Source organism: Toxorhynchites rutilus, chromosome 1, assembly GCF_029784135.1.
Source record: "Toxorhynchites rutilus septentrionalis strain SRP chromosome 1, ASM2978413v1, whole genome shotgun sequence".
Classification (NCBI taxonomy): Eukaryota; Metazoa; Arthropoda; class Insecta; order Diptera; family Culicidae; genus Toxorhynchites; species Toxorhynchites rutilus.
Window position 1 is genome coordinate 89,599,454 of NC_073744.1, and position 27,365 is coordinate 89,626,818.

Below are 27,365 nucleotides of genomic sequence, written 5' to 3' on the forward strand. Positions count from 1 at the left end.
GTTGCGTCAATTATTCTTCCAAGCAGCTTTTATGCAAACATTCACATACACCGGCAACGGCAACTTCGACTTGCCGTTGCTGGTGTATGTGAATGCTTCAATAGGAATTGCATGGATGAATAATTGACGCAACGTGACGTGACGGAACGTGAACGTGACGTGGATGTTGTATTTGAATCGCGCTTAAAGCCTCCAATTCTTCATCTTCAAACTTTTTTGGCGGTCCAGAACGTTCTTCGTCTTCCAAGTCAAAATTACTATTTTTAAACCGTGCAAACTCCTTCGCTCAGTTGAATCATGGTCACCATAAACTTCCACCAAAATGCGATGGCTTTCCGCAGCTTTTTCCTTCATATTGAAGTAATTAAGTAACCAGGTGTATGGCACGATTATCGCTATCTCACTCTACATACCGTCATCGCATATCCCACTATCTCTCTGCTGTAAAAGTTCATCATCGACATCACGATATGTCAGATGGTGGTAAATTGGTAATTCGCGATGGTGTCGACGTCTGGTGGCGACTTCAAATTAGGGCCATAATTTGTATCCCAAACTTGTTAGTGTAATCTCTATCAGATTAGAAGACACGAAACCGGTTTTAAATTTTAAAATTTGAATTAAAATTTTTACATCGTGTTATTTAATTACTTGAAACACGTATTTCTGACTTTCATTCAACCATATGGTTATACAATTCCAAAATTGTTGCTGAATTTTTTCATTATTATATAAAATTGTCTTCATAAACAATTTTCGTATGAGACTTTGTCACCACCTGCAAACAAAAATGTTTTTAATTCAAATAGAATACTAATTTGATATAGAAAAGCTAATTTTCATAATTTTAATTTTGAAAACGTTCATTCCGACTGAAAATCAGCTATTCGTTGAGGCTCCCCTAAACTAGTAAACGAAGCACAATGCCGATAACGCGGATCGCTGTTTTGAAGGAAACAAATACTTTTGACGTTTGAGATGTTGGCACCAAAAACATGGCGGGTATCATACAGCTGAAAGTAACACTCCCCGCAAAAACATACTCATTGGTACGAAATTCGACATATTCGAAGTGGCAGAAAACTATGTTGTTAACGCTTCGACACGCTTGACATATACTGAAAAAGACGCGCAATAACAGTAGCTTTCCAACGAATGTCTGGAAATTGAATCACTGGAATAATTAACAAGTTACGCCATCTGTTGTAAAACCGAAGAACCTTACTGGTACACCTAATACAATATTGAGTGTTACTTAAGTTGAATAGATTTGGCTAAAAACTATAACATCAAATCGCAGAGTAGTGAAATTGTTCAATACGTGGCCGACTGGAGCCTTTCTAGTTGATCCACTCATTTAGAAATTAAATCGTAGGTTAAAGGGTTAAAAGACAACATCCCAGTAGCACAGGAGATTTATCTAGACAAACACAGGCAAACACCATTACAGATAGTTGAGAACTTGGAATAATCGTGAAAGATATTTCACCAGCCACATCAATATCTTGCTATCATATTCGCACACCGTTCGTTCGTTCACAAACCATCCGTTCGCGAACTGATTGTTTGCATACTGTTCTCTCTCCCGGCGAACTAGTTCTTCTGTACCGTTTGCGAACGGTTCACCCTTTTTTAAGTAGAAAATAAAATTACAACGGCATCACTGCTTCGGTTATCAATGTTTATTTTCGTTCATTAGTTATGATTATCTGCCAGTGAAAATTTACAAATGTTTTAAAAAGTGTTATTTGTGGACAAATTTTTTGATGCTATACCGAGGACGGATATCCTCCTGATAGCGAATACCATAAAACATCACAAGAGGTTCATTGGTGAGTTCAGACCATTGTTTTTTTCTTTCCCTCCCAATTGGTTTGTTTTTATTTTGCATCACATATTAATCCATCATTTCTTACTTAGCAATTATGAATCAGAAACTATGGCAAAACCAAGTTTGGCCAATTTTGATAATAACGAAAACGACCCGGTCAACTCCAGAGGTATGTAAACTAATTAACACAGTGAATTCCATAATTCAAGTAATTTTATTTTTACTTTCCAATAAGATGAATCCTCATCCGAGCGATATGACCGTCTAATAAGTGGAATACGGAACTATTTACAGGAGTTCACAGCAGGTGAAACCGGTAAGATAATATATACCGTTCTAAGGCGTCATGACATAGCTATTATTTTCCACAGTATTAATTGGGAATTGCCCTCCTGATGTCAAAGAAACTGATTTGAACAACTTTTTTCACGGTTTTGCTACACTGGTGAAGCTGCAAAAAATTGAATTGCCATCTCTACTGACGACAGTCTTTGTAGCGAAATTTGACTCAGCGGAATCCGCATCTCGATCCAAAGTTCTCAATACTCTCACTTTACACGGAAAAAAGATTTTGTTACACAAAAACGACAGCAAGCAGTTGTTTGATAAATGTAAAGTGGTAGAGCTTAACGGATTTCAAGGTAAGAATCATTTCAATCATTTTTAAAAATCAAGCTCTAAATATTCTCTATTTTTAATAATAATCAAACACCAAATTGTGAGATTCTGATAATCATGCTCCTTTTTTAAAACCAATTAAACTCTGAAGGTCATTTTACAATGCAATCATATTGTTTTAAACTTTCACATTAAAATATGTATTACGATAGCCTATAAGAAGGGGCATTTATCAATCGAGTGAAGTAGAGAACTTTCTCTGAATAACTCCATTGAAGGAATCGACAACTAGCCTCTGTGCGTAGAATGTATTGTAGAATGTATGTAGAATGTATTATTATCGACAAATAGTCTAAATTCCAAGTTCCAGTCCGGTTGGATAATAGCGAATTCGTTTTTAAAACTGAGTCAGTGCCAAACTGACTCTGTAATAAAAAAAACGTTTTCAGTTTCACGAATGCGGTGGTTTGTTGGTGTGCGTTATATAGTCTGATTTGTTTATATTTACGACGGCAAATGTACAGTGTCGACGTCTGGTGGTGATATTAGTGCTTGGGAGGTAAATTGTTCTCCATCAGATCAGAAGGGCCAAGTGCAGTGTAAACATATAAAAGTTTGAATGAAAATTTTTACTTAATATTGTTTGATTACCTAACACATGTTGTTCTGACACTCACTTAACCATTTGTCGATGCATTTCCTGTTTGTTCCACAAATAATTACTATTATAATATAAAACCATCATTAGACACAGTTTTCGTTCAATATTCTGCGATATCGGAAAAAAAACTTTTATTTAATCACATAAAATAAATATTCGATACGTTAAAGTAAATTTTCATTCATAATTTTGATTTTGAAATTTATTCCACCTGAATATCCATCATTATTTTCACCTCCCAATGAAAGCACACGTAGCTTAATGCCGCCTACTCTACTCTTCAAAATCAGAATCCGAATTGGATTACGATTCCAATAATACAAAAGCAAAAGCAGCAGGTTTTCCATTTTCATAGTCTTTATTTTTAGATTTTCCAATACAATATTCGGAACTTGACAGTTCAGTATAGTTGTATTGGTGAACCCGAGTGCCAACCCGTGAAACATCTCAGTGCGAAACTAACAGCTTTCGGGGCGAACTAGTGCGACACTGAGTGCGAAACTGAGTGAATAAAAAAACGTTTTGACAGCAGTTAGTGCGGCACTGGGGTTGAAACTGAACAAAAACGAATTCGCTATAAGAAATCGCAAGATATTTTGGCACTGTAAAAAGATTTAGCTAATGTGAACCTATGTGAACGATGTGGTTTTTCATCTCCTGGAATTCACGTAAAATCTAAATATCAGTACAGAATAGTTTATTTCCCTTTCAGTTATTTATCAATTTACCTTTACTCACAATCTCCGAAAGCGCGATGTTATCCCCATCCTTCATGCTTATCGGTAATCTGATAGATGTAGCCTCAAAATGTATATGCTCTGTAGAAACATTTAAAAGAAATTTTCAACTTTTCAATACCGAGACACACTCATCGGTAGCCGATTGGGCCAAAAATGACAAAATCGGACGTGGAGCGAGAAGCGTTGTGTTTCAGATGGACAGACGCTGGGCAGAGTGAAGTGCGCTGCACATACAACGTCTCTTCACCGTAAAGTCAACGTAAAAGAATGAACCATCAGACATTTTCATATGGAAATCGCATGGTCGCATTCACATGCACCATCAACGACAACTTCGCCGTCGGCAAAATAAGTTCAATAGAATAGTTGACGGAATGTTGTATGTGTATCGGACTTAATGGAGATGTGCAGATTTTTGGACTGAGAAGTATTCATATTGTTACCAAGCTATAAGTTGTTCTCCCATCCAATGAACGTCAAATCGGGAAAGAAATAACGGGTGTTAAATAAAAAATTAGATTTTTTTCAATATTCAATTTTATATTCAATTTTATATTCAATTTTATATTCAATTTTCAAATAAAGAGCGTAAAATTTTCTTTCTCCAAGAAAATTGCTCTTTGGGCTCTCTAGAATCAGTAGGCGTGTTTGGTTTTGCTAGTTTGAATTTAGTCAAAGCAAAGATGGCGTCGAAACAGAACGTGCTCCGCAAACGCATTGTACGGTTCTACGAAACGTAAAAAAGTTCACGGTGGCACATTTTAAGGAAGAAAATGTACCTTTCAGTACGGTATATCGTATCCTGGGTTCCCTAAACGTAGAGCGGAAGGTCGGAAGTGATCGTCCGGTGACGATAATGACGAAGCAGAGGAAGACATCGTTAAAGAAGCTGTTTGACAACAAGGTCGCAACCAGCCTGCGTGACGCCGGTCGGAAATATGGCTGCTCCCACGTATTGATCCATCGGACCCTCAAGATGGAAGGAATCGTCTGCAGGAAGAAGACGAGGTCGCCGGAGTACACGGAGGAGCAGATTGAAACGGTTAAATCACAGTGTCGGTGGATGACCAAAAAATACCGCGGGACGTCTTTCGTTCTGGACGACGGAAGCTATTTTCCCCTGTCCAAAACGCATATTCCAGGAAATGATAATTACTACTCCAGCGACAAGTCATCCACACCGCCTGAAGTGAAATACAAGTTCAAGCACAAGTTTGAAAAAAAAGGTTATGTTTTTTTTTTTTTTTTATCTTCGCTTATTTTTCGTCGGCCTATTTCCGCAACTTTAGTCCCAATCACCGACATCAGGGAGGCGACTCCACCTGTTCCTACCTATCAGACTCAACAACTCATGAGCCGGGCCAACTTCTTTTACTTCCGCTCCGAAGGAAGACGTAACCAGAGATTTTTCGCCTCAGAAAATCCCAACGACGCCAGCTGGGATTGAACCCAGGCCGATCGGATTGTGAGGCTGTTACGCTAACCATACAACCACTGGCGCCGTCAACGGTTATGTTGTACATCGCCATTTCTGACCGGGGCATTTCAAAGCCTTGGTTTAAGCCGAGCGGTCTGACAATCAACCAACAAATATATCGAGAAGAGTGCCTCGATAAAATCCTGCTGCCGTTCCTGAACGAGCATCACGCGGATGGGAAGTACGTCTTCTGGCCGGACAAGGCGTCTTCGCATTACGCCAAGTAGACGCTGACGTATCTTGAGGAGAAAAAGATACCGTTCGTGCCGAAAGATCGTAACCCAACAAACTTGCCCCAGTGCCGCCCAATAGAGGATTTCTTTGGCTCACTCAGTGCCCTAGTGTATAAAAACAATTGGAGGGCCAAGGACACGAAGCAACTGACTACAAGAATCCGGAATTGTATCCGGAAAATGGACGTAAGTGCCGTACAACGTTCTTGTGAGAGCATCGCGACAAAGTTGCGTCGAACAGCAGACCACGGCCCTTACTCAAACATTCACTGACATTTTTTTGAAGAAAATACATTATGTTATTAATAAAAAATACTGAAATCGATGAAAAAAAATATTTTTTTATATGTAATTGAAAAAAATCTCATTTTTTATTTAACACCCGTTATGGTCGGTGTTAAGTCAGAGGGGACAGAGTCGCAAAATTCAAAATTTCGAGTTATTGATAACATTTGATTAAGCATTGTGTAAGCTACGTACCACATTCATCAGATTTAGAAAATCACGCTTGTTCGAGACGTTATTAATAGTGCTTATTTCCAATACGGCTCAATCAAACACTTATTTCTCGGAACAAATTAACTTTTTATTATCACATTTGTCTTTGGTTTCCAATTTATCTACACAAGTGCATGAATTGCAAATGGTTAAGTGGTCAAGAATCCAAAAGAGTTTAATAAGGAAATTTTATGGTTTATATAGTCCTCGAAACAATAGCTCACATTCTCTACACAATTCTATTTAGCGTACTTTCTCACATCTCGTCATATGTATTGGAGTTTCGTCAAATCGTAAAAGGGTTTGATCATCGATGATGCTACGCCGGATTCGATTCCTCGGGACAGCTCTGTTTCATGATGTTCTCCGAACTGGTTGCATTTCGTACAACGCTTACCGCAGGAATGATTGACCAAAATTATTATGATTGATCAACGAAAACCCCTCATAGTATGCAGTCAGAGTGGACCATGTACAATTAACAATGTTGAAATGGCTCTATATCATGTGCAGACAGAGTGGACCATGTATCAATCATTTGTATATTGAATTTAAACAATTTTCAAGCGCCGAATTCAAACCAACAAAGCATTTTCTTGAAGCTAATAGGTACCTTGTTGAAATGTGCTTGAATCCGTTAGTGTAAAATGTGCACATTCTGAGTATATTAACCCTTAAATGCATCATAGAATTCTTTGACGATTGGCCGAACTACTTTTCTTGGGCCATTTTATATAAATCAGCTTGAATGTGAAAGATAGTCACTGATAGTGACTGACTGTCAGTAGTTCTGTTCCTTGACTTTGATTTCACTTCTCTCATAACTGAAACAACTGCTAACAAATAGTTGTGGCTTCAAACATAGAAGTAATAAAATGAACATGTTTTATTAGTTTTGGAAATCGCGCTACTGGAACAAATCTTGAGTAGAAATCCAAGACATCATGGTTTTCAAACTCGCAACTCTAAATCACACTGCATTTCAAGGAGTTGCATCTGCATGTTTTCAGCGGATTGTACATCATCGAAACTGAATGGGGTAGATAAAATTGGAGAATTCTTTCATGTGATTTGAAGTACCAAACTCTGCAAGAAAAATCAGCATTAATTGACTGGAGTGCATCAAAATTTTTCCTAGTTTTCGAAACTTGAGAAATTCTCAGGGTGCTGTCCCACGGCGCATGAAATTTATGATATAGTTCTCTATAACATAGACATGACAGTCATAGTTCTATGAGATTTCGGGAACAATTTTTGGAAATTTTTGAGCTATGACATAATAGAAGCTATGTAGTAGAAAACTATCGTTTAGTACTATGACCAAGAGTTTTTTGGTGTACACACGAGTAATTTTTGATTTTCTGTATTGTTTGGTTGGCAGCCACAAATAAATCAACCTATTTTTGTGAGTGTCATCACAGAAACACCTTTATCAGAACATAAACATGGACATAAATCTTAAACAGAAGAAAAAAAAATCGCGGCAGTTCTGACGTACATACTTCTCAAAAGACAAACTCAGAAACCCCGCAGATTCTTATTTGGTTTTGATCCACATGGTGTGATGACTCTCGGAATAAGAGATTGAACTTCTGCACCTGTAGTTGGAGTGGGAGGCTGATTCCCCTTTGATTCCGACGAGTTTTCCACGTCCTCCTTATTCTGATAATCAGTGTTTTTGGGTTTATCATTCTGAAACAGAAACAAGCTTTTAAGGTTTTTTTCTAATTTGGATCATTGATTCAGGGGAGTTTTGAAGACTTTTGAAAAGTCTGGATAAGTGATAATGTGCTATTGGTAACATCAATGATTGCTCTTTCAGCACTAACACAGTTTAAACAAAAAATACTTCAATTTAATTACTGTGAAACTGATATTCCGAGAAGAAATGGAAAGCGATTTCAATATTTCTTTTGATATTATATAGGTTGCTATCGATTCTGTCCTAGTAATGGTTTAAAGACAAAAAAGAGAGCAACAAATCCTGCTACGACATTATATTGATCGACTGATACTGTACAAATAAACGAGTTAGCATTTAAAAAAAAAATCAAATTGATAACTCATTTTTCCAACAAACTGAGCACTCAATTGGATATCTGTTGATGTTGATGTCTTGATGTTGTCATATGCTACGTAATTGAAAATCGAAATTTCTCAACACGTTCTATGTTTAAATCCGAAATAAAGTTATCTACCCTACTCACCAGTGAATCAAATTCTCCCGATCCCGATTTCCCTCGGACGAGAAACTGTAATGCAGAATAATATATCCATTTGGATATATACAATTGATAATCTGTTGCCAGAACAACAAAACAGCAGTGCCGCCAAAGCGTGAAATATTGAACTGTAAGATAGCTATGACATAGAAACTATGAACTATTCCGTCATGACGGAATAGTTGATAGTTAGCTGCTATGGCATGAAAATTAGTACTAGAGTGTACACACGATAAAATTATTTTCTCTATGTTATAGCTAAAAATTATTACTTGTAAGTCATAACTATTAACTATCACCTCATAAATGGTGTGTCACATCAAATTCCATCACGGAAAAAAACGCTGTAGAAATTTAATTTTTAGGAATTATATCTTCAGCTTTCGCTTATAATCAGATAAGAGTGTATAGATCACGATCGCCATGCTTCACTGTCAATTTTTCGTAAATTTGGAAAAATGTCGTCGAACGAAAAAGAGCGTCGTGAATTAATCCTGTGCACACATTTCGAGAATCCGGAGTTGTCACATCGGGACATCAGTAAGATGCTGGGAATCGTCCAATCCACGGTCAGCAGAGTACTAAAACGATACTTCGAGAACCTAACCATCGACCGGAAGGTGAAGAACGGCAAAAATGGATGCTCCGTCAGTGAAAAAGATCACAAGCGCGTAGTTAAGCAGTTTAGACGTGGTCCGAGAAGTTCGGTCCGGGATGTCGCCAATAAGCTGAATTTGTCAAGTTCATTCGTCCAACGGGCCAAGCAGCGGGAAGGCCTGCGTACATACAAGGTTCAGAAGGCTCCTAACCGCGACGAAAGGCAAAACATGGTGGGGAAGACGCGAGCCTGGAAGCTGTACACCGAAATGCTGACGAAGCCGCATTGCCTGGAAATGGACGACGAAACCTACCTCAAAGCGGACTTTCGTCAGCTGCCGGGCCTGTTGTTCTTCTCCGCAGAGGACAAATTCAGCGTTCCGGAGGAGATTCGCAAGCAGAAACTATCCAAGTTTGCCAAAAAGTACATGGTGTGGCAAGCGATCTGCTCTTGCGAAAAGCGGAGCGCCCCCTTCGTGATGACCGGCACGGTAAACGGGCAGGTTTACCTTAAGGAGTGCCTACAAAAGCGCTTACTACCACTATTGAAGCAGCACGAGGGCCCGACCATCTTCTGGTCGGATCTCGCTTCGTGCCACTATTCAAAGGACGTGTTGGAGTGGTACGAAGCCAACGGGGTCACCTTCGTGCCAAAGGAAATGAACCCGCCCAACGCGCCGGAGCATCGCCCAATAGAGAAATATTGGGCGATTATGAAGCAGGCCCTCCGGAAGAACCCAAAAGTTGTCAAATCGGAGGCGGACTTCAAGAGAAAATGGATTTCTGTTCAAAAAAAAACTACAACCTGACGTTGTACAGAACCTTATGGACGGGGTAAAGAGGAAGGTGCGAGCATACGGGCTTGGGCTCGAAGTATGAATAAAAAGAAAATGCCAAAAGTTGTTTAATAGTTTTTATTTTACTGTCTAAAATTTTCAAAAGGATCGGTTTACTGGGCGAATTTCTGCAGCGTTTTTTCCGTGATGCAATTTGATGTGACACACCCTTTACAGGGTGTCGACTACCTTGAAAATCCTTGAAAATCAGGGAATATCAGGGAATTAAAATAATGTCAGGGAAAATCAGGGAATATCAGGGAATTTCGACATCAATCTGGAAAAAAAATAAATTCAGTCATTTAGAATTTTTATTATTGCAGTAATTAGAAAATTTTGATAACACCAAATGCTGAGAAGGTATAGCTAGGGCTTGATAAAATGAGCTTCATGATGATATTAGACTTTGCCACGAACTCTAAAGCTGAGAATTCTGAGCTCGATGAAACTTCGTAAGATATATTTTGTCGTTGGTTTCGACGAGTCTTTGTACAAGACTACAAAGAGGCTGCAGTTGCATCTAAATATCAGATTTTGGGAGGAAGAATAAATGGAGGTGGTAAATCGTTACATGACGTCTATGTTCTTGGAGCGTTCTCAAGCATCAGAGATTAACTTTTCAAGAAGGTCTGGGAATTATATATTTGAACAAACCTACCAACGTGAATTGGTCATGTTACGCGAGCTGCAACTGGACTTTTACAAAGGAGAAGAAAAACTCTTGAATTTGGATAGCTCCGGATTCATCAATAGATTGATGGATAAAAAAATCGCCGAAATTTACGACAGACAAATCTTGAAATTTCGTCTGGGATGCGGAGTTCTGCTTTCGCTTTTAATGCTTTCAAGGCATTGATATATCCTTGATCTCGACGGCATTGATTTCGATTTAAAAAAATAGCTGGAAAACGAGTCGAGAAACTTTTGACTGTTGACTCTAGTGCTTTTTTTAATCTTTGAAGGATTTTGAACGTATCAGTGGAGCTGCAGCAGACTTAGTACTAAAACAATATTGATAGCAAAACTAGCAACAAGTTGTGCTCCCTTGGCCGAGTGGTTAGCGTCACAACTAACATGCCGGGTGTTCGGGTTCGATTCCCGTCTGGTCGGGGGAATTTTTCGTCAAAGAAATTTCCTCCGACTTGCACTGTGATCACGCGTATTCTAGAGCTTGCCACTCAGAATGCATTCAAGGCGTGTTACTTGGCATAGAAATCTCAACTAAGTACTAATAAAAATGACGCAAGTAATACTACGTTGAGACGGCGAAGTTCCTCTAGGAACGTTAGTGCCATTGAAGAAGAAGAAGAGAAGCAACAAGTTTGCTCACTATGATCCGGAAAATAACCGACTGGAGCATTTTTTGGAAATGATAGGATTACGGAACTTTTTAACCAATATGGTCTTCTGTCTCTCGTGTAGAAACTCCAACGTTGAGAGAGCTTTTCCATTTATACCGAATGTTTTTAAAAACATTTCTGCCGAAACGTTTATGCTATGCGACAAGTTTACGATGGTATGCTTCACTTTGGAAGGATAGAATCAATAAAAATGTTGAGCTAGTTAATTCAACGAGTTCAAAATTCTCATTCTCTTTATCTAGAAAACAAGGAAAATTGAAAGAAATAAGAAAATTTTGGGAAATGCACAGAAGCCCGAAAGATTAACGATTTTACGACACTACTCTGTCGTCTTTTACTTATTTAAAAATCACAAACATTTTTTCCATTGGAATATATCGACAGACGTTCTTATATTTCATTGTTTAAGCTAACTAAATATCTTAGGAACTATAGCTAAAGCATTAGTAAAGAATTTGATTACTAGTCTACATCTGGAATTTTTCTGAAAATTTACTGGAAAATCAGGGAATATCAGGGAAATTTTCTTCGAGTTTTGAGTCGACACCCTGCTTTAGTTTTGGTGTTTCTACGATGCTATACCTTAGTTTTCTATCACATAGTTCAATATATACTAAAAAAAGCGTCCGTGGCATCTTCTATGTCTGAAAATGGGTAAAATTGCCAGAGAGTAGCTAACATTTCTGAGAACAATATTGAATGAAAAATTAAATATTTTGAAAATTACAGAGCACTGAACTCCAAGTTTGTTTTTCTCGAAATTATAAAAATGTCACATGGTCCGTTCTGACTTAACACCGACCATATGATCAACAGAAACAACCGCACAGAAAAAAATGAATGTCACTAGTAGGCTAGAAACACTGACGTTGAAAACCATCATGGTTATAAATGCCACACAGAAAAAAGCGCAATGTTATTATTAATCCTCCTAATTTTTTCTTGTCTTTATTTAATTACTTGAAGTACGTTAAGTACGTTGTCCTGACGCTGATTTAACATAGTTGCTATAAATTTTCAGATATTCTCACCGAAACTTACCATGATATAAAATTATCTTAGGCACAATTTTTGTATGGCATTTTCACCCCTTGTAGGGAATAGTTATTTTCATTTGCATAGAGTACTAATTTGATTTTGAAAACAAAATTTTCTCTTAAAAAGCGTTTTTTCTTTCTTTATTAACACTTTGACGGCCATGGTGTTTTGGTCAAAAAGTTCGTAAAAACATGGAGGGCCCAATGGTTGATTCTTATACTAGATGGTGCCAGGAACCCATTTAGCATAAAATTTCATCCCCATCTGCCATATAAGGGTAAAAACTACCCGTGTGCAGGTATGGACAAAATCGCATCAAAATTCTGTTGTTGAACTAATTTCGATGCGATTTTGTCCATACATATAAACATATAAACGAGTTAACTGAACATTTAAAAAAAATTATAGGAGGTTGTGTCCAAGATACGACCGCATTGTTGACGTAGAACTACACTGTTATTTTATATAAGTCGCCATACATTGGTGGTTTGAAACTACTAGGAATATAAACACTTCTCATCATTTTGCGCTCGAAAAAAGTTGCATTACTTTCTCATGCTCGAGAGAAGCGCAGCTGTCACCCTTAGTGGAGGAAGTTTTGCTACTGGCAAGCAAAACCTAATTACATACAAAATACCAGAACGACATTTACTTCTTGGTGACTAAACAAGCGAAATAAACTCTTTTTGGTCATAACAACCTCGAAAACAGTAGCAATGCTTCATTATGATCAATATTAGCGCAAATGCAATCCTAGTTGAAGGCAGTTTTGCGCCTGGCACGCGAACCCAAATAATTCCAGTAAGACATTCAAGATGCTTGGTATTCCCCAAATAATTTTCTGGCGCACAAACTTATCGCCTGCTTCGCCATAATGTCAGTTTAATGCATTGATGATGCATTCTCAAAGGCACCAACGAAGCCCTTATGATGACGGAAAACAAACGATGTTAACAGCTTGGAAAAAAACTGAATTATGCCACACATCTTGTACACTGCTGTAACACCCATCGATGCGAATTCGCTGATGAGTTTGTCAAGAGCGACCGCCTTCACCACCAGCGGGGGGAACTTGATTTTGATTGCTGCTTGGGTAACGGCGTTTACATTTTCGACAGACGCGCCGAAATCGCCTACTTCGCTGTTGTTCGATGCGGCGTCACACTCGCGAAGGCTCGGTTCAGTGCGAGCGCTTTTCACTGCACCAACATCGCGTGCATCAACAGATGACGCTTGCCTCGAAATGTTATTGCCCCTGGCAATGCGATCGTTTTTAGCAGGGCTCGAGCCTGCCTTCCTCTTCTTTCTTGCTCATCACACATTACGCGAAGCGTCCAATTTATGACGCGGAAAGAAAAACACACGATACGAATAACTCGAAAAACGAACAGAAAAACCAAACGACGATATCTAAGTTGGATTACCACTGGTGGGGTTCAATCTTAGATCGAAGCGCAGCGAAAGCAAAGTGAACTGGATTACTCAACAGTCCGATGCCGAATGAAAGTTTGCCTCAGCGAGATCCACTGTTTATACTCTAGGCAAGTATTCCCCTTCATTCTTCTACTTTTCCTTTGTTCACGGAGACTTTAAATCTTACGACTTCCCCTCCGTTGGTCGTTGATAAGTTGCTCGTTATTGAAAACTCTGTTCGGGAAAGCACACAAATGGACAGAACAAATGTATGGGAAAATGGAAACGCTTAAAGTTTTCATGAATTTTAACCATTTACAAACCAGGGGATTCTTAAGTATAGCATATTAAACAAATCTTACGGAATTTCCGATTCGTTTAGTATGTAAATCGCCAAAATCAGTTCGTGACAAAAATAGTTATTAACGTTAACTTTATTTCATAAAAACGTGACCTGTTGTACTTGAATGCTGACAAGGAAAAGAGTACGAGGGAAAATAAAATCATACATACAAGCAGATTCAGTCTATTTTGACTCACTCATTATTTTGTTTCGTGCTATTCTTCCAAAGAAGTATTCATTCAACGAATGTTGTTTTCCACTCTTTGTTTTGTTATGTTCACTCTCAGTCCCGGTTGAAGATGGTCGGGTAGTGAAAAATGATTAATCGTGCAATCTCACGATTGCTTGCTGCATTCTTTTCGCCATGATTATTCCAAGCAGATACAAAAGTGATTTATAATTAGGTGTGGTGAAATGAGCGAATGAACTTTTCCATACTTGCCCGTGTACAGTAATGCATACGCGGCCTCAGCTTAAGGTAAACGAGTAAAATATGGATTAAAATCTTTATAAAACAACTATTTTTTTCGAAATTACATTTTTTATAACATTATTTCAAACTCGTAAAATGTCTTCTATTAAAACAATCCAGACATAAAAACTTTTCTGATCTTTTCGGTCAGTGATAAATTGTAATTGGTAGAATAAGCAAGCAATGATGCCAAACTGTGATATCGAAGTATCCTACTATGTATTGAGGTCAGTAGAAAACGAAAAGCACATTAGTTTTAACGTAAAACATGTATTGTAGCGCACACGTTTGAAAGTTTGGAAGATTTCGCGTGTGTAGTGCTGCGCTCTTAGACCCAGTGGAATAATTTTTGAGTGCAGTACGGCAAATGAATGGAAATGCCTTGAAATTTGGTGTTCGGAGATTTTCGAAGGTGCTGAATCTATTTTTGAGTCATTTTGGTTATGAACCCCAAAGCATGGGCAGGGGAAGGGGGTAAAATTTTAAATTTTCGGAAAAACACGTGTGGGGTGTCTAAATATATGTTTCCAAACTTCCTGAACACGTTTCATTTCACCCAAAACCCAAAAGGGGGTGCCGTGGGAGGGGATGAAAATACAGAATTTTCGGAAAACCTCCAAAATGTCTAGATATCTATGGCATTTTTTCGCAAAGTTGCAAGAGGTTATCGCAACGAAAATCGTCGCGGACACTGTTGCCATATGTGATACTAGATGCCTTGAAGGTTATAGAACACAACTAAACTAGAATTGAGCGATCTCGGATCGATTTATCGAAGATCGATCTTTTCCATTCCGATTTCCGATTTTTTGGATCGATCTTTTTGACTTGAAAAAATCGAGAAAATCGATTCTTTCGATTTTCGATTTTTTCGATCTTAGAAAAATCTTATTATTATGTAGATCTGTTTTTCAGTATAAATCGATTTTAATCTTACTAACGACCATCTACCAATTTTTTTAAACAACAACAACATTTGTCAACATTTGAATCGCTTCTTCTACGATTAAATTCTGTACAAATGGTGATCGAGACAGAAGTAGCGGCAGCAACTGAGGGGATTTACTGTCACCAGTGGCTCATAGGATCACTGAACTAGATGTTGACATCAAGTCCAGGCGAAAGGTTATTCTAAAGAACTGGCGCTAAAATCAAGAATCGGCTTCGTCTAAACGACAAACGTATGACACGACTGGCTTTTATGGAATCGTTGTCAGCTGAGTTATGGACAGTTATTGAATTTGCAGTAATGTTTAAGTAATGCTTAATAAAACGATTCCATGACGTCACAAAAAACCCGACACTCCTATAGAATAAGCAGATGAATTGTTTTTTTTCTGTTTTTTCAAAGATCGATTCTTTGGTACCGATTTAATCAGTGGATCGATCCCTACGCCGTTTGGATAATCGATTCGACAAGATCGATCTTTTTATAAAGATCGCCCAATCCAAAACTAGACCATCCATTCGATCGGTGCACAGCGCCCCGAGCGGCCTCACGGCATTCTTATGTTCTAAAACACAAAAAACACAACTTCTTGGTTTTCAGGAGACACCACCGTTCTCCTGCGTGGCACACGATCGACTCCCTTTTCTTTATTTTACTTCTCTTCACGATAACATTAATGTCTTAATTTCTACCGACAAACTCTAGGTAGAGTTTTCCTATTCTGCTACCTCCGTTCTATTTATTTATTTACTGCTGCCTATCGTATTCATGGAATTTTCCATCTGTATGGAAAATTCCGGCATTCTTATGTTGCTCATTCTTATTGTAGAATCCTTTATTGGATTCTCATATTGTCTGGTTAGAAAAATGTCTGATGAGATGAGAATTAATTTAAAGGGGCGCTGCATCGGGTATTGTCGTTCATTTTTCTATTTAATGCTACCTAGAATTTCTGAGGAACCACTGTGCGGCCCGGCGGTCCATCTGGTGTTACTTTATTTTTAACATTTTTTTATATGTGACAATAACGAAAGCACCAGAATTCATTACTCTTCCTTTGCCGTAGAACTACGTCTTTCAGTAATGGTGCCAAATCAGAGAACCAAGCAAGTTTTGACGTAGGACTACGTCTTTCAATAAGGGTGCCAATCAGCATGCAGGTCATATTTTTATGAAAAAAAGTTAACGTTAATAACTATTTTTGCTGCGAACGGATTTTAACGTTTTGCATACCAATCGAATCGGAAATAACCTAAGATTTGTTTGATATGCTATACATTACAATCCCATAGTCTGTATATGGTTTAAATTGATGAAAATTGGAGGCACCTCCATTTCCCCATACATTTGTTCTGTCCATTTGTGTGTTTTACCGAAAAGAGCTTTCAATAACGAACAACTTATGCAGTCGCTAGAATAGAAACAACAAAGGGGGGTAGCGAAGAGACAATATTTGCGAAGTAAACTTTACCTTTGTATAGTGAGTAAGCTGTCGCTAGTGTATAAGTATTGCATCTCCTCTGAGGGAAATTCTCAGAATCTTTCTGAATTCTTTCAGAATCTGTACCCGAAACAACAAACGTCGCTTATTCTGCTCGTTTTGTGTTTCCACTCGAGCTGTGAACGCTAGCAAATATTTCACTTTAGGTGCATCTGGCATTGCAATTAACACAACGATCCGAGCCATGGCAAAGCAGGCGAAAAAAGAGAAGAGTGCAAATGATTATAGGTCGCTTCAAGCCACCAGTGTTTGGCTTTGTGTGTGTTGCTTGTTTTCGTTGCGCGAAATTTTGAGCTTATTCATTTCCTGTACAGGTGAATAGCGCACCTTCGATACTTTTAGTTGCCATTCGTATTTGCTCTCGTGCGCATCGGCTCTGTTCTGATGTAAACAAGCTCCTAGCTTTGTTGATTTTGACCGAGAGACGAGAAACGATTTTTCATAAGCGGTCATTCTCGCGATGTTTCATTTTTAACACTGCAAATGTGTGCATCTGTTAGACGCGTGTTTGATGCTTGTTGAATGGCGATGCACGAAAGATGGCTAGGAGTGCTATACCGCCTAGGCAACAACTTAGGTTGCCAAAGATATATTGAAGTGATTAACCCCTTGAACGGAAATGACGAGTCCAGCTCATCATAACTTTGCTGAACGAACTGACAATGAGTAGTTGGACTCGTCAGAAATTATGGAGGTTTGATGCCTTTGAGAGCAGTATCTGTAAGCCATATCTATTGGTTTGATATACTTGTGTGCATGCTTCTAGTTATCGTTAGAACGTTAGTTGTAGAAATCGTCTTCCAGAGCAGTGCTGACTGAAAGTAAACTGCCGTTCGAGAGTTTAAGAAATGTGGGATAACGGTGCTGGTGGAACAACTACATAATCACATGTGTGTCAAATGCGAAAAAGACCGTCGGAATAGCATTCGCGTTAAATACTCAGTGTAAAACGTGCATTGATATAAATAACCAAATTGTGACATATGACCAATGAGTGTATTGTTCTCGCAAAGATAAGAAAGCATCGTTGCTTCTCGAAATAATTCTACAGAACCACGCAAGCCATTAAATCTTTTCAGGGTCCTGGAACTTTTTACTAAAGTGTTATTTATGAAATTTCGACGTATCCGCAAATTATATCCGAAATGATAAACCAACAAATTTTAAAAAAAGATTGCATAGTCCTACGTCCTATGCGGTCGAGTCTCGAAAACAACTCCTCGTTTTTTTATGGAATAGAAATAGCAAATCGAGCGTTCGTTGTACATAGATAGCAAAACTATGGCATTTGGGGCTCCGCTCGTTAAGTACGGCGTACGTTGAGTTGAGTATTGAGTACAAACAAGCTACTCGTAAATTTACAGCATTCACGGATCATCAGTCATCCAGCTAGCGACCAAACGGCAGCGAACTTTTTCAAATAGCTGAGAGTTTAGTTTAGTTTTCCAAATTGATCTTTATAATTAAAACCAGCACACACATTATCATGCCGAGGGTTTGGGTTCGATTCCCGCTCTGGCTGGGGGACGTTTCGTCGAATACCCTAGAATACATTTAACGCGTGTTATCTGGCAAAAGAAATGTCAACTAAATATTAATAAAAAATGATGCTAGTTAATACCCACGTTGAGTTGGGAAAAGTTCCACAGGGTACGTTAGCGCTGTTTTTTAGATATTTAAAGTCCGGCTTCATTATTCAAGTCACAGTTTCGCTCCAGCTAGCAGACAGCAGTCTTTCTCAATGCTGATGTCAAACAAAGCTGCTCGATAGAAAGGAGGAATGGAAGAGAGATATTGCATACAGTGGAGCAATTTTATTTGGTGAATGCACCGCGTCAATCGTCTCGTGGAGAGTGCTTCTGCATTTTTGCACCACATAATTTCTGCATCTGTACTGGGGTGTAAAAATTTCGAAATCGAGAGCGTAACGATTGGAGTGCAAGGATTTGAACGTTATTATATCTGTGTCGGCTGAACGGAGTGGTATGGTAATCACTTTCAAAAGATAAAAGGTGTATGAGTGATGTTTGTTACTTACTACCCCAAAAACTGCTTTGAAAGCATACTGTTGAAATCAAATGAAATTATAAATAAACCATCGAAGTCAAGATTGATCGACGTTTGATGCATGTCGTCGAACGGCCGTGAGAACGCACTATAAATATTGTGCAAACTTCAGTTTATATTTTGCTACCGTGTTGAACGGGCGTCCCTCAGAATGCATTCTCAAAATATGCTCGTAGTAAGCATAGTGCAGAGCTTGCACTGACAGGTAGAAGCGAAGCCGAAGAGAAATATTTCTACATGAAAACCTGTTCTTGTGTGATTTTTTGACGTAGGACTACGTCTTTCATTTCTATACCGGGGTGTAAAATCAAAGTTTCGAAACCGAAAGCGTTACGCCGGAGACCGAGATTTTGAGCGTTAATAGCTCCTGAACAACTGAACGAAATGGTATGATAAACACTTCATTCGAAAGATAAAATGTCTACGCGTTATATACTTGTTACTTTTTCATCCAAAAACTTGTTTCAATAGCCTTAAAATTGTTCTCGAAACAGGCTATTGAAATCACCAATCGGTATATAAGCGAGCGCCGCTCGGAAATCCACTCAGTTCTAATTGAACAGCGATTGGAGCATGTTGTCGCTGTTGTGGTGAAGCTCTTCGTTTATCATGAAAGCGCGGATGAACGGTGTCACCAAGAGCCTGTTTGTGCACTTTAGGCCAGAAGGGAATCCATCAGGAGGAGAGTGATGCCACAAACGGTTCCCTGGGAAGACATCGCTACACACACACACATACACGCGCGGAATTTTTTCCGTTTGGATGCCATTCAGCATCGAGAAAGTTCCGGAAAGATCTAATCATTTCTGGAAAATAATCTGCCAGTTCCTCTGGGAATTTAAAAATATATTCATGTAAAAGAGTTTATTTTAATGTTTTCTAACCATGTAACACAGCGATCAAATTCATTTGATTTTGTAATTTTTCAACCAAGTGTAATTAGCAGGAAAGCTTCTGAAGATTATTCTTCCCCATCAGTAGGATATTTCCGTATACAATATTGTATGCGCACGCAATCGATTATTGCTCAGTCGCCGAAAGTTTCGAGCTCAGAGAGTTTATTCCCCTCTAGTTTGCCTTCCAAATTGCCATCGTAAACCACACCTTCTCTCGATTCAATCACACACAAAAAGCATACTTAAGCGATATTCTGGTGGTGAGACGCATTCATTTTTCGTGAGGACATCGACAAGACAACATCGTTGCCTAACGTGTTGGAGGAGACACATACACGCGCAGAATTCTTTCCGTATGGATGCCATTCAGCATCGAGAAAGTTCCGGAATGTTCTAATCATTTCTGGAAAATAATCTGCCAGTTCCTCTGGGAATTTAAAAATACATTCATGTGAAAGAGTTTATTTTAATGTTTTCTAACCATATAACACAGTGATCAAATCATTTGATTTTGTAATTTTTCAACCAGGTGTAATTAGCAGGAAAGCTTCTGAAGATTATTCTTCCCCATCAGTAGGATATTTCCGTATCCAATATTGTATGCGCACGCAATCGATCATTTCTCAGTCGCCGAAAGTTTCGAGCTCAGAGAGTTCATTCCCCTCTAGTTTGCCTTCCAAATTGCCATCGTAAACCACACCTTCTCTCGATTCAATCTCGCACAAAAAGCATACTTAAGCGATATTCTGGTGGTGAGACGCATTCATTTTTCGTGAGGACATCGACAAGACAACATGAAAAAAAGTTCCGGAAAGATCTAATCATTGCTGGAAAATAATCTGCCAGTTCCTCTAGGAATTTAAAAATACATTCATGTGAAAGAGTTTATTTTAATGTTTTCAATCCATGTAACACTGTGACCAAATATTTTTCAATCAAGTGCTATTAACAGGTGGTTATCGAGTTAGTATTAACCACTGGTGGGCTTCCAGTATCGAAGAAAATGTGGAAATATCTAATCGTTGCTGGAAAATAATCTGCCAGTTCCCCTTGGAATTGAAAATTACATTCAAGCGAAAGAGTTTATTTTAATGTTTTCTATCCATAAAATATCCATATAATACATTTGGTTTTGTGATTTGTCAATCAAGTGCAGTTAGCAGGAAAGCTTCTGAAGATTATTCTTCAGAACAAGGTTTTTCGTATCCTATATTGGATGCATAAAACCTTGTGCCTCCAACATAACGCTCTCGTTTTCGAAGTCTCCCAAATATTCATTTATTCATTCATTCAGAATGGATTTTGATTCAACTTTAAACAAATGATCGCTAAATCCACGATAGTCCTACGTGACCCTTGCGGTTATACCATAGATATAACCCACTTCTTTTTTTTTGTGCGGTTTTCTGTTCTTGTGTGGTTTTTATTTGTGCGATTTTTTATGTGCGGTATATGAAAATAAGGATATTTGACGAAGTTATGGTCCATTTAGTTTTTTTTTCGATGTTTTATATGCACTTCAGTTCGAAAAAAGCATATTTGCGTCTAAATTATCCACTTTTCAAATCATTCCCATCCTTCCATCAAATGCTCTAAGTTGTGCATGAAATGATTTCTAACAGCAACAATTTTCGACAAGCAACTAAAATCGGGCACACGTACAGAGCATCGAAGACTGCGACATACCAATTATGAGAACACTTGTAATACTAACCTCGAGTCAACCGCGAGTAATCGGTTACATATTACTAACATAGTCTAAGCAAACATTGTCAAAATATTGAACTCCCGGCCCCGTTAGGCTGACGCCATATGAGCCTTAATAAAATATATATTTTGGAAAAAAAAAGCAACTAAAAGTACAGCACGACCACACGCAACCAGAAGGCAAACTCCCATCATAAAGCAGAAAAACTAAAGGAAATCGAACGGTGAACGGCGTAGATTTGAATTTTTGGGGAAACTATTTTTATACGGTCCCTGTCTACCGCACAAAAAAGTTTATTTTTTTCAAATTGTGTACCGAACACGATTTTTGAAAGCTACTGGCGAAGTTTTGCATGATTTTTTATGGGATTTTTTTTGTGCGATCCTTATCCCCCGCACAAAAAAGGTTTGCCTGGACTTTTGACTGTAGAGTTATTTTAAAAATGTTGATGCATTCTAAAATAATATTCGAAGTAATCAAAAGCGATTTGATTTTTATAATTTTTCGATGGAGCGTGCTCGGATTAAGTGATGTGATGATGATGATTTTTAAAATTAAAGAGGTTTTATCAGACTCTCACACTTTCTCTCTTCTAGCTTTAGAAAGACCAATGCGGAAAGCTAAACTAATCACTCGGCCTTGAGAAAGACCATTTTGAAAGTCTCTCCGCCGCTGCCATCTGGTCGTCAGCAGGATGACAGATGAATCCTGGATAACTTATTGATGGTTTTTGTTCGATCAATCAATTATTCTATGTTGATTTGAACATTGTTTCCGAATGAGAAGAGGCATCAAAGTGCAGCGCCTTCGAAGCCGGATGTTGAGAGTTTATTTTCAAGCAATAAGTGCTACGTTCTTCGGTGAAAAACTGAAGGTGAAAATTTGTTCCGCAGTGGTTGCTGTCGACACCGCCACCCCACCATACATCCGACTCAATTCGGTTTTCGTAGTCCAACGTTAACATACGGTTGTCTTGGACCCCATCTTCTTCTTTTTGCGGCCCGCGACTCCAAGACTAATTCGTGTTTTTGGTCCGTCTGAAAAGAGGTTGAGTACCGCTGATGTAATCTCTATCAGATTGGAAGGCACGAAGCTAGTTTTCAAATGTTAAAATTTCTACATCATGTTGTTTATTTACTTGAAACACGTACTCCTGGTTCTCATTCAACCATTGGTCTATACATTTACGACATTTTTTCTAAAACTCTTCTTTATAATATAACATTGTTTCGAAACTATTTTCGAATAAGTTTTTTTCGCCACCTGCAAAAAAGTCTTTTTCACTTTACCAATTTGATACGGAGAATTGATTTTCATTCATAATTTTAATTTAAAAAGAACGAGTTCATTCCACCTGAAAATCAATTAATATTTAACGCTCCCCTAAATTAACGGGTGTTAAATAAAAAATGAGACTTTTTTCAATACCTTTCAGTAACTCAAATAATGAACGTAAAATTTTCTTTCTCCAAGAAAATTGCTCTTTGGGCTCCCTAGAATCAGTAGGCGTGTTTGGTTTTGCTAGTTTGAATTTAGTCAAAGCAAAGATGGCGTCGAAACAGCACGTGCTCCGCGAACGCATTGTACGGTTCTACGAAACGCATTTCCAGCAAGGAAAAAAGTTCACGGTGGCACATTTTAAGGGAGAAAATGTACCTGTCAGTACGGTATATCGTATCCTGGGTTCCCTGAACGTAGAGCGGAAGGTCGGAAGTGATCGTCCGGTGACGATAATGACGAAGCAGAGGAAGACATCGTTAAAGAAGCTGTTTGACAACAAGGTCGCAACCAGCCTGCGTGACTCCGGTCGGAAATATGGCTGCTCCCACGTATTGATCCATCGGACCCTCAAGATGGAAGGAATCGTCTGCAGGAAGAAGGTCGCCGGAGTACACGGAGGAGCAGATTGAAACGGTTAAATCACAGTGTCGGTGGATGACCAAAAAATACCGCGGGACGTCTTTCGTTCTGGACGACGGAAGCTATTTTCCGCTGTCCAAAACGCATATTCCAGGAAATGATAATTACTACTCCAGCGACAAGTCATCCACACCGCCTGAAGTGAAATATAAGTTCAAGCTCAAGTTTGAAAAAAAAGGTTATGTTGTACATCGCCATTTCCGACCGGGGCATTTCAAAGCCTTGGTTTAAGCCGAGCGGTCCGACTTAACTACTATGATATTCCCGCTAAAATTGATCATTATAGTAAAAAACCCTTATTAGACATAATTTTCCCTCAAGTTTTTTCACCACTCGAAAATTAATATAATACTCAATTACATAATAGAACACATCTTTGATACGAAAAAGTAAATTTCAATTAATAATTTTGTTTTCAAAGGCTATTCAATTCATCAATCCATTGCCATTATCTCTTTCCAAAAACGGAGCACAAAGCTTAATGCAATCAACGCGAATAGTAAACTAATATTATTATGAATCTGAGGATCAGTTGAATGAACAACATCAGAAATTGAACTCTGTCTAACGTATATGCGTTTGAGCGACAATTCGGGTGTGCTGAACGATCCAAAACTAGCAATACATTACAAAATTTTCACAATTTAAACATCACGATGATATCAATTTTTTCAGTTTTTTTTATTTATACCACTTTTGTATTGCTTCGAGATTCACTTCTCTTCGATAAATGCCAATAACTGTGTTCAAACAAAGTGCTTGATTTTAGTGTCAGATTTTTTGAAAACTCAAACAGCCAGCCAGCTTTAATAAAATTACTCGAGAGTAGATTCATAAGTAATATTTTGATATGAATATGGGAATAACATAAATGGAATTCGTAAGGAAATAATGAGCACGAACATTGTTGAAAAAAATTAAAGAATTTAAAACAAATCGCCACTATTAATAAGGCTATCATTTTTATTAATAACAACATGGAATGGAAGATAGAAACAAACTTGAAATGAAGTTTAGGCGGAAAAAAATTAATTTTCTTGTTTTTTCCAAAAACTGGAAGAATATCCACGTGGACAACATAGGGAGGGGTATAACAAATGTCCACGCTTGGAGGGGGAGGGGGTGTCTAAAATCATGCTTTTTCTGTCCACGTGGTATGTGGACAGCCCCCTAATGAATTTCGGCTCCGGTGGCGCTAATATGTAAACACCCTTATCTCTATTAGAAGAACCGTATATGATAGAACAAAATCTAATTTATGTACTCAATAAGTTTTGGAGGTCTTCAAATAGGCTTTAACCCTCCTGTACTCGCGTGCATAATCATAACACGTATACTCGCGCACGGTGTCACAGACTTCTCACGGTGTTCTTTAACTTCTCTGTAATGTTGCCATTGTGTATTTTTCAGGCTTTATTGGCATTTATTTGAAGAAGAGGGTATGATTGAATGAAAAAACTCCGAAACATATGTTTTCTTCGTCTTTATTATGTTTTAATAGTCATCTAATTCAGCCTCCTCAAAATAAAGTAATTTTTGAACACAAATAACGAAATTCGAATATTTCACTGTTATTAATTAAAAAATTTCTTGTTTTCTTGTCGATATTGTCCATTATAAAAAAAAACCCCGAAACTGTAACTGTTAAAAATTACCATAAACTACCGATTAGTTTATAGTTTACTGTTTACAATTCTTCCACAAGGGAAATGTGTGTATATGTATGACCATTATATTTAGCGAATAAGTATACGAAAGTCAAACATTTATATTTTGCTGTTGAACGTGAATCTAAAGACGAATATATCGACGAATAGTTAATATATGGATCCGTTCAATCCAGTTACAAAAGTGACTGAAATCAAATAAGAATAGTCCGGTAATGATCTTATGCATTATATTTAATGAATATTCCACGCTACTAACATTAATTTATACATTTCATTCAACAATATTCTAGAATATGAAAAAAGGCACTTGTCCAAAAAAGTTACTCCTATACTCGCGTCGGTGTGTCAGACCGAAAGTGTTAAAAAAGTGTCACAAGTCCCATTTGTACCAACACATGCCATACGCCAAACGATGACGAACGACGAATAACGAAGCTAGAGAGAATCGCAAAGTCGTAGTGTTGATATTTTCTGAGAAATGAACGAATTATTGATTTCTCGGTCTGACAGACCAATGCGCGAGTATAGGAGTGTTAAAAATTATCGAACAAAAAGCCTAGACTAAAATCACCTACAAGGGTTTGTAATTTTTCTCTTTTTTTCGTGTCTAAAATAGCTTCCGGCATTCGGAATGACAAATTAGGATTATGTTTTAGAAAAACGCTCTGCTTGTTCGTCCATGATTTCTCGCGTAACTTTTGAAAACGTCCTAAGTAACAAATGTAAACAAATCGAGTTAATGGATGCACACTATTAGTTATCAATCATGTAATGCATTGAGAAAACAATCGTTCAAGTATCTATCCTTTTCACCTTTTTATCGCCGATACAAAAAATGACCAATGTACAGATTCGAATTTTAAGCACTCGACTGTTACTTCGGACACCACTTTCCTCTGACGCTCGATACATCCGAAGTAACAAAGCAACCAATACAACACGAAATCGCACTTCGGTCATTTTGAGTTTTTGTTATTTTCGGGTGTTGATATCGTTTTTAGTTCAATTCAACGAGTTATAACAATAATGATCTGCTTTTAGCACGAAGTGCAAGTATTTGGATCGTTGTTTAGTAGTTATTTTCAGATTCTCATCGTGCAACGTTATTTGTCCAATGTACAAAGCGGGCAGTCAAAACGTCCAATGTAACATTTTTCGCTCGAAGGCTTGAATTTCTAACTAAAATCACATGACAACAGTTACGATTGGTTTTTCAGAGTTATTATTGACTGCTAGTGGTAAAAGTAGTGATAAAGATCGATTCCTTTTGAAACAATTCGCGGAACAATATTCCGATCTTCAACTCCGTTTTTCTCGAGTTGATGTGAATGTTACATAGGACCTTTTCAAAAGTTACGCGAGATTTCTCGTTGCGTTTGCAAACGTAGTTAGTGGACATGTGTTATAAAAGTAGGAGGAAATAATCAAATTGTTTTCAAAACAAAATTCCCTTAATCTCTAAAAAAGTAGCGTTTTGAGCACCCCTACAATTAGGTTGGGAATAACCTTCGGTATGCATTCACCTTGACACCAGAGATGCCAGGTTTGAAGACATGTCTTCATTTTGAAGACATTTGACTTACTGTGCAGACATTTGATTTAGTGAAGACATTATGAGATATGTGAAGACATTTCAGTATGATAGCGTACGTGGGTTTTTGAGAGATATTATTTCCATGAAATTCTAACTATTGGCCGTAAATATCGCCGAACTTTGTTCAAAAGTAAGTTATGATTTTTAGTTTCCTCCGATATAATTGTGAAGACATTTGAAGACATTTTTTTGTACCATGTGAAGACATTTGAAAAAATCACCTGGCGACCCTGCTTGGCACATAGACAGCAAATGTGGAGATAGCTTGACAATATTTTCGCGATTATCGCTGTCAGACTACGTCAATACAGCAAAATTATATCAACATTACGCTAACTTCTAGTTTTTCTCCCTAAAATTGAACTTCAACAAATTTGTGACTATGACATGTTGGTAATAAATGTTTATGAAAAGGTGAAAATGAATCCTATACACCGCTGTGCTGAGAGAAAGGTACTCTGCTGTTCAGTATCGATCCTGTATAGCTTTTATGTTTGCCAAATCTTTCAAGACGGCTCAGTCGGGATGAAAAATATGGCCATCATCAGTTTATCCCGATCTATTTGGGAAATAATCGCATTTTTGAGTATTCATATCCAAATGCATTTTCTGATAAGAATGAAACACAGAATGCAATGCAATCAAATGAAGCGCATTATTACTGAGGGGTCGGGAATTTTAAATTTGGATATAAAATAATCTTAAGTTTTTTCAACGAGA

General features: G+C 37.9%; 1 protein-coding gene across 2 annotated transcripts in view; it reads left to right on the top strand.

Annotated features, from left to right (window-relative positions):
• Nucleotides 1-1,679: 1,679 nt before the first annotated feature.
• Nucleotides 1,680-27,365, top strand: part of LOC129767006 (uncharacterized) — a 38,412-nt gene continuing 12,726 nt past the window's right edge. The window contains exons 1-4 of one of the 2 annotated variants that reach the window (XM_055767611.1): nt 1,680-1,832; nt 1,921-2,000; nt 2,067-2,147; nt 2,203-2,472. In XM_055767611.1, coding sequence (XP_055623586.1) covers nt 1,940-2,000; nt 2,067-2,147; nt 2,203-2,472 — 412 coding nt within the window. In that variant the 5' untranslated portion in view covers nt 1,680-1,832; nt 1,921-1,939. Of the gene's footprint in view, nt 1,833-1,920; nt 2,001-2,066; nt 2,148-2,202; nt 2,473-26,920; nt 27,099-27,365 lie in introns of those variants that run through there. The other variant, XM_055767619.1, reaches the window with a different exon arrangement.